The sequence below is a fragment of the Penaeus chinensis genome, chromosome 13 (assembly GCF_019202785.1).
Source record: "Penaeus chinensis breed Huanghai No. 1 chromosome 13, ASM1920278v2, whole genome shotgun sequence".
NCBI lineage: Eukaryota > Metazoa > Arthropoda > Malacostraca > Decapoda > Penaeidae > Penaeus > Penaeus chinensis.
The window spans coordinates 8,156,501-8,165,260 of NC_061831.1; the positions used below are offsets into that span (position 1 = coordinate 8,156,501).

General features: G+C 38.1%; 1 protein-coding gene across 1 annotated transcript; it reads left to right on the plus strand.

Annotated features, from left to right (window-relative positions):
• The first annotated feature begins 995 nt into the window (after positions 1 to 995).
• LOC125031807 (aldehyde dehydrogenase, dimeric NADP-preferring-like) lies at positions 996 to 8,152 on the plus strand. The gene is made up of 9 exons (XM_047622767.1): positions 996 to 1,178; positions 1,568 to 1,778; positions 3,419 to 3,519; positions 4,544 to 4,707; positions 5,836 to 6,066; positions 6,284 to 6,481; positions 6,715 to 6,830; positions 7,105 to 7,240; positions 7,725 to 8,152. The coding sequence occupies exons 1-9, from the start codon at positions 1,122 to 1,124 to the stop codon at positions 7,900 to 7,902; spliced, it is 1,392 nt and encodes a 463-aa protein (XP_047478723.1). The 5' UTR covers positions 996 to 1,121; the 3' UTR covers positions 7,903 to 8,152.
• Positions 8,153 to 8,760: the final 608 nt, after the last annotated feature.

The following is an 8,760-nucleotide window of genomic DNA, read 5'->3' on the forward strand; positions in this document are numbered from 1 at the left end:
TCGACGAACAGTCAACTTGAGAAGAAGCAAATACTAATACACAGTATATAGGTAAAATTTTATTATTAATCATACCCGTGACACAGCCCTGCTGGCTAGCTCGCTGACACATATATATGTATATATGCATACATACATATATGTATGTACATATGCATACATACATACATACACACACACATATATATATATATATATATATATATATATATATATTCACACACACACACACACACACACACACACACACACACACACACACACACACACACACACACACACACACACACATACACACATACACACACATACACACACACACACAGTGAACAAGCTGTCATTATCGAAGGTCAAAGTTAAGCATATGATAGCCTTTAGGACTCCCATTTTTATCACCTAGATAAACTGTAATCGATATCCATTTTTATGTAAGTTTCTTCCTGTGTGTATTCTCTACTCTCTCTCTCTCTCTCTCTCTCTCTCTCTCTCTCTCTCTCTCTCTCTCTCTCTCTCTCTCTCTCTCTCTCTCTCTCGTTTCAATGCATTTTGCTGATGTCGTTATATGTCTATGCCAGGTTTTTGGTATTACAGATATAACATTTAGTCTTTTCGTATTCAAAGTAAAGATACTTGAGCGTGAATTGAAACATATTTACGAGACTTGCTTTGTTGAAATATTTGCATGACTGTTTTAGTATATATGATACACACACACACACACACACACACACACACACACACACACACACACACACACACACACACACACACACACACACACACACATACACACACACAGACACACACGCGCACACACACATATATATATATATATGTATAAATATATACATATATCATGTATGCACTGCATAGGTAAATTGACAGGGAAATAGACAGATAGATAGAGATAGTGAGACAGACAGATAACTAGACAGACATATAGGCAGGCAGAGAGATACACAGATACATAAACAGAAAGATCAAAAAGTAAAAGAGACGATAAATCTATCAATCCATCTTCTAATTTCTTTAAGCTCGTGGACCGTGCTCGCGGGGCCTTCAACGGAGGGCGCACACTCTCCGTAGAGTTTCGCCGACGGCAACTCCAGCAGCTCGGCAAGATGTATCGCGAAAACAGGCAGATCTTCCTCGATGCTCTCAAATCCGATCTCAATAAGGTGAGTTGTGTTTACTGATGGATGATATTGGCGTTGTTCAAATTAAATTATTGTTTGTTGTTATTGTTAGTTATTATTATTATAATCATTGCTGTTAATATTATAATTATTATAATCATTATTATTATGGTTATCATTACTGTTACTACTATATTGTTAATGTTTTTGTTATGGTTACCATTATTTTCATTATTTTTATTTTAATCATAATCATATTTTCTTATTGTCACTGTTATTATCGTCATGATCACCATCATTATTACAAGTAGTAGAAATAGCAGTAGTAGTCACCATCACCATAACCAGTATCATCCGCATCTACACCATCATCATCCCCCCCCCCATCGCCCACCATTACACACCATCACTCACCATCCCCTCCTTCACAGCCAAAGTTAGAAGCCACCATGATGGAAACCCACCACCTTGAGGACGACGTGAATTTCATCCTTAACCGCCTGGACAAGTGGGTGCGCACGGAGGAGGTGCCTTCGAAGGTGCCCCTGGACAAGAGCCTTATATACAACGAGCCCTACGGTGTGGTGCTGGTGATGGGGGCCTGGAACTATCCCCTGCAGCTCACCATGTTGCCCGTGGCAGGTAAGGGGCGTTGTGTGTGCTGCGTTTGTGGTCAGAGTGTGTTTTGTACAGAAAGAGAAAAAGAGAGAGAAGAAGAGGAAGAAGAAGAAGAAGAAAGAGAAAGAAGAATAAGAATACAAAATAAAAATAAAAGAAAAGGACGAAGAAAGAAGAAGAAAAAGAAAAAGAAAAAGAAAAAAAGAAATAAAAGAAAAAGAAAATGAAAAGAAAAAAAATTAAAATGAAAGAGAAAGAATGAGAATAAAATGAATAAGAAAAAAAGAAGAACAAGAAGAAGAAATAAAAGAAGAAAAAAATCCTGCAAACAATATACATAATGTTGGTCTCCTATATATTTCGTGAGGACATGTTTCTGTAAGTAAGTGTTTCTTCATACCATTTGGAATTATGTCTCACTTACGAAAGTCCTTTTGGATGGAGTCTCTGCTGTGAAGCCTAAAATACCATTCAAATTACATAAGGTTGTCTTAAAGTCTCATGTTAGCTTACGTATATCGGCTTACGTATATCAGATTACTGTTTATGATGGACTCCATAAATTGTACAGAAAAGTACAATTGTATAACAAGTTACTTATATACTGTGTAAGCCGTTTATACAAGAACACAGGGGAGGAGGCGGAGGAAGAGGAGAGAAGATGAAGAGAAGCAGGAGATTATATAGAGACGGAGAAGGAGAAATAGAAGGAGGAAGAAAAAACAAGACGAAGAAGAAAGGAGACAGAGAAAGAAAAAGAATAAGAGATGGAGAGGGGGAAGGAGGGGGAGAGGGAGAGGGAGGGGGAGGGGAAAGCGGAAGGAAAAGAAGAAAAGGAAAAGGAGAATAAAAAGGAAAGAGAAAGGGAGAAAGAGGCGGAACAGCAAGAGAACAAAAAGTAAGAAAAGGGAAAAGAAGAAGGATAATAATGAGCAGGAAAAGGGGAGAGAAAAGAAGACGTAGAAGGAAAAGAAGTAAATTGAGAAGGTAAGGAATAAGGAGGATGAAAAAAAACAAAAAACAAGGAAGAGACGGATAAAAAAAAGAGGAATAAAGAGAAAAAATGAGACGATAAAAGTGTATAGAAGAAGGACCAAAGAAAACGAGAAGAGGAAGAAAGAAAAAAAGAAACTTCCATTTTCTATTCTTTTTTTTCCATCTTTGTCTCCATCACTCGACATCATTCTCGCATTCCTCAACCTAATACCGTCTTAGAATTATACTAAATCACTGTTCTAATTAATCATATATAATTTCCCATTCAGGCTAAATAAACAGTTTCAAAATTCAAAATCTTTTACTAATTCAAATTAAATAAAAATAAAAATCAAATTCAAAATTAGTTTTAAATTTCAAAGTCGAAGTTAAATTCAAAATTAGTTTTAAATTTCAAATTCAACGTTAAATTCAAAATTTAATTCAATTTCAATTAAAAATGTCAAAATCTTAATAATAAAATTTTAATTTAATTTCAAAGTCAAACTCTAATTTCAAATTCAAATACAAAATTTCACTTTCAAAGTTAAATGTCGAATTTCAGATTCAAACATCAGATTACTTCAAATTCAAATTTTAAATCCCTTTCAAATTCAAATTCAAATTCAAATCACAGATTCAAATCTCTTCCAAATTCATATTTCAAATTCAAATTCAAATTTTCCCAGGAGCGATCGCAGCGGGCAATGCCGTTGTGATCAAGCCTTCCGAAGTCTCAGCCGCCACAGCAAGCGCCATCGCCAAGCTCGTTCCTCAGTACCTCGACAAGGTGAGTGGCCGAAGGTCGCTCGTTTCGTGTGCTGTGTTGTGAGAGGCGGGGAATATGCGTAGGAGGGAGGAACTGTGTATGAGGAGAAAGAGAGAGAGAGAAATGTGGGTGGGAATAAGTAAGTATGAGGCGGGGAATACATATAGGCGTGAGTAGTTGAGTATGAGGCGGGGAATAACTGTGTGTGTGGGGGGGGGAGGGGTAACTGTGTATGAGAAGGGAGAGGAATAATTGTAGAAGGTAAGAGTGAGTGAGAATAACTACGCTATATATGAAATACCTGTGGGAAGGAGTAAGTACAAGGGAATTACTGTGGGCCGTAGAAATTATAAGGCGGAGAATAACTGTGGGCGAGAGTAAGTATGAGCCGGAGAATAACTGTGGGCGGGAATAACTGTGTATGAGGCGAGGAATAACTGTGGGCGGGAATAAGTATGGAGCAGGAATAACTGAAGGGTGGGAGTAAGTAAGTGTAAGGCAGATAATAACTGTGGGCGGGAGTAACTACGGCACATGTGAGGCAGGCGATGACAATCGGAGGGAATAACTATATATGAGGCGGGGGATAATGGTGTAGATGAAAAAACTATATTTGCATACGAGGTGGGGAATAACTGTGTAAGGATGTAACTCCATTAGAAACGAGGAGGAAACGATATTTCTGATAAAATTAAGCCTTGGAACCTCAACTAAGTGAGTGGTTGAGTTTAATAGGTATGTTATATGAACCATTACTGAATATGGTATGGGTTGATGCTAACGTGGATAACATAGGTATATGGTAGGTAGTGAATTTATATGCAGAAGAAACGAGTATAATAGTTAATATGATGTAGATGTACTGGGGTTGGCCTTCTTTTGTGGTAGATAATGGATAGAAAAGCCGATATACAAGAGATAATGAAGGTAGGCTTGTATAAATAGATACTCCAGACAATGGATACGTTAGTTCTTAATAATATGATGTAGACTTTCACATGTCCTTTTATAAACTCGAAGTATCAGAATTCACCTTTTCCCACAGGATTGCTACCCCGTGGTCTGCGGCGGAATTCCTGAAACGACTGAACTACTGAAGGAGAGGTTCGACTATATCTTCTACACGGGGTCCACCACGGTCGGGAAAATCGTAAGGGACGCTGCTAACAAGTTCCTGACGCCCACGACACTCGAACTGGGAGGCAAGAGGTGGGTTGGCCACACTGGTAGTTATGTATTTGGTGGTGTAGTAACTTTTTGCAGCATAATCTTTATTTCTGGTTATTTTATTTTATTTTACTTCATTTATCTGTTTATTTGTGTTTTATTATTATTATTATTATTATTATAAATGTCAAATCCGCACACATTGCGCGCATGTTAATGACTGTGTGCATTCTTACACACATATCGCGCGATGGGGCATACGCACATATTTGCTAAAGTTGGGTAAGTCAAACCTAAATGTCCTAGTAGGTGAGTCTATCGTAGATATGATAGTGGGTTGAGAACCACCAACAATGATTACCTAACCAACTACACCCTGGGGAAGGATCATTGGTTAGCCACCCCAGTATAAAGACCCAGTCAACTACATGATGTCAACATGGCCTCAAGTAGTATTGTGTGTGTGTTATTAGGAGGGTTTATACACTTGGATGTAAGATAAAGTTAGCAACTTGGTTTTATTTCTCCGGATGTTAGGGTTTCGTAAATAAAAATGGTTGTATTTCCCGGCACGTTAAGGATTCGTAAGATAAAATCAAACTCTAGGTTATATTCTGAAGTATGTTACGGATTTAGTAGAAGAGGTCATATACCTGAGTATATCTGCCGGGATGTTCAGGTTTTCTAGGAGAAAATATGAGGTCATGGTATAGTAGATTATGCAGATTGTGAAAAAGCGTTGTGGTTTACTACAAAATACTCAGAGTTTAGAGCAGACTGAAACTTATTACAATCATTATTGTGTATTGATTCTTCTATCCATACCCTAGCTATTATGGTAGATCATTAATATGATAAAATGCAATTATAACACTTTATGCATTGTTCCAATCCATAACAAATCTTCATCCGATTATATATCTTTTAAGGTGATAATTCCAATGTTTTAACTGATTTCAGTCCCCGTTTATATCATTTAATGATTTTTCCAATCCGTAAATGATTCGAATCCCTTTGATAAACCAGATTATTCTGGTTCATCACATATTCCAATCCCGTGTAATTAAAGCAGATTCCAGTGCATAGCAGATTCCAATCCCCTCCGATATATATAACCCCATCATCCCACTCGGAACAGATTCCAATCCCCCTTTCCGTCTATGCTTCCAGCCCATGCTACATCGACAACACGGTGGACATAACCGTGGCGACGAAGAGGATCCTCTGGGGCAAGATGATCAACCTCGGGCAGACGTGTATCGCCCCGGACTACATCCTTTGCTCGAAGGAAGTGCAGGAGGAGTTCTTGAAGACGGCGAAGGAGGTCCTAAAGCAGTGGTACGGCGACGATGCCCGGGAATCGAAGGACCTGTGCAGAATCGTGGCTGAGCGGCATGTGGAGTGAGTAGGAAAAGAGTTTTAGGATTTTTGTATTGTTTATTTTTATATTTATTTACTTATTATTATAATTATTTTTTTTTGTATGTCACTTTCTCCCTCTCCATTGTGGTTTTGATTATTCTCTTGTCACTAGAAAAAAAAAATGTTCTGATAAACTGATATTTTTAATTTTTATTTGTTTCTCACCCACCCCCTCCCCCTCTCTTCTCCCGAACAGGCGTCTGGCAACCTACCTCGATGGTGGAAAAGTGGCGATTGGAGGGAAATACAATGTGGAAGAGAAGTGGATGGAGCCGACGTTACTGGTGGATGTGGACGAGAAGAGCAAAGTGATGACGGAGGAGATTTTCGGACCGATTCTGCCCATCATTAATGTCAAAAATCATGTGGATGCCATTGAGTTCATTAACAAGAGGTGGGTCGTTCGTTGTGGTTTACCGTTGTTGGGTTGTTAATGACTTACTATCATATTTTTTATTGCTTTATTGTTATTGTTTTATTATCATATACATATATATATACACATATATATGTATATATATGTATATATATGTATATATATACATATATACATATATTTATATAAGTATATTGTTTATAGCTCCAGCAGTTACCATTAACGATGACATTGTCCTTTTTATTCTGTAGAGAGAAACCCCTCGCTCTCTACGTGTTCTCCACCAAGAAGGACCGACAGGAAATGTTCATGAGACAAGTGCCATGCGGAGGGGTTACTCTTAATGACACTATTTTCCACGTTGCGAGTGAGTAAAGCTGATCTGAGTGCACGATATACACCATTGATATATTGAATGGTGATTATGTAATATATCTTATCCCTTTTTTTTCCCTTTTTCTTATTTTCATTTTCTGTTTACCTTGACCTTTCCGTTCCCTTTCCCCATTCCCATCCCCTTCCTCCTCCTCCTCCTCCTCCTCCTCCTCCTCCTCCTCCTCCTCCTCCTCCTCCTCCTCCTCCTTCTCCTTTCCCTTCCGCAACCTCTTCCAATTTCCCTTCTCATTCCATTCCCATTCCAGGCACCGACCTTCCATTCGGAGGAGTGGGCAATAGTGGCATGGGGTCTTACCACGGCAAATTCACGTTCGACACTTTCACTCACAAGAAGGCCTGTCTGAACAGAAGTTACAACTCGTTCATTGACAAGGCCATGCAGTAAGTATCGTGGAGAGGGAGAGGGAGAGATAGAGTAAGGAGTGTGAGAGTCAGAATCAAGTGTGTGTGTGTGTGTGCGTGTGCGTGTGCATGTGCGTGTGTGTGTGCGTGTGCGTGTGTGTTAGAGAGGGAGAGAGAGAGAGAGAGAGAGAGAGAGAGAGAGAGAGAGAGAGAGAGAGAGAGAGAGAGAGAGAGAGAGAGAGAGAGAGAGAGAGTGAGAGAGAGAGAGAGAGAGAGAGAGAGAGAGAGAGAGAGAGAGAGAGAGAGAGAGAGAGAGAGAGAGAGATTAGACGCGAAACTAAAAATAATGCAACGGACGCAAGGGATGAGATGAAACAAAAAGCATTACAAATCTAAATATACGTACATACACTTAAACAAACAAACAGATATACCCTAAACAACACTCAGGTAAACACACACGAATGTAAACGAAACATCGCAAATACACCCAGTTCATAAAGCCCATTTCCCCCTTTTACAGATTCAGGTTTCCGCCTTACACAGAGAAGGGCATAGAGACGTTGACATCACTACGAGACAAAGGCGATGGCCCTGGAGTTCTCTATTACCTCAAGATAACCATGACCCATTTAGTGAGCATGGCATTAGGAGCACTTATACTCTACCTTGTTCTTCATTACGCCCAAGTTAGGGTCTGATGCTGGAAAACAAGGGATAAGAGCATAATTAAAAAAAATATATATGTATGTGTGTGGAGGTTCGTGCGTGTGTTTATATATATATATAGCTTTATATTTTTTTGTGGTTTTGTATGTGGAATATTTTTGTTTTATGTGAATATATATAGTCATAAAGTTGAATCCAATTTTGAAGAGAATGTGATGTGTGTTGTACTGGTTATAGAATTATTGATCTTATAAAATCTACAATAAATATTTGTTGAAACGTTTCTATGTATACCTTCACCTATATTTATAGTGTGTTAAATATAACTGACGGATGGTAAATAATTCTTCAGGAATTGTAAAATGTGTCCATGTGTTTAATATGTAAACAGGTAAGAAATAGATAATAACAGATTCTGGGTTTGCATAATTATAATAGCAATACTAACATCGATGACAGTAACAGTAATACAGATAACTGTGATAGAAAGGACGAAAAAAACAATAGTAATAAAGATGATAATAAAGGTGCTAAGAATATTGATAATGCTCTTGTTAATGATAATGATAATAATGGTAATAATGCTGCTGCTGCTGCAGATGATGATGGTGATGGTGATGATGATGATGATGATGATGATGATGATGATGATGATGATGATGATGATGATGATGATGATGATGATAACTGTAATAATGATAGCAATAATGATCATCAGGAAGTGGAGCGTCTCAAGATTAGATTTAATTGCTACACAAGACCAACATTATAGTCTAAATCTAATGAAGTAGTTTCGTTACCCCTATAACATTGCGAAATACAATTTTCTTTTATCAATACTACATCAACTGTTTACATAGAAAGCACAATTACTAGCTTACTAGACATAA

Bases quoted from the DNA above. Each gene is read 5' to 3' on its own strand.
- LOC125031807 (XM_047622767.1), top strand. From the start codon at position 1,122: ATGTATCGCGAAAACAGGCAGATCTTCCTCGATGCTCTCAAATCCGAT. The intron at 4,708-5,835 runs GTGGGTTGGCCA...CTATGCTTCCAG, and splicing joins CTCGAACTGGGAGGCAAGAG to CCCATGCTACATCGACAACA. The intron at 6,482-6,714 runs GTGGGTCGTTCG...TTTATTCTGTAG, and splicing joins ATTGAGTTCATTAACAAGAG to AGAGAAACCCCTCGCTCTCT.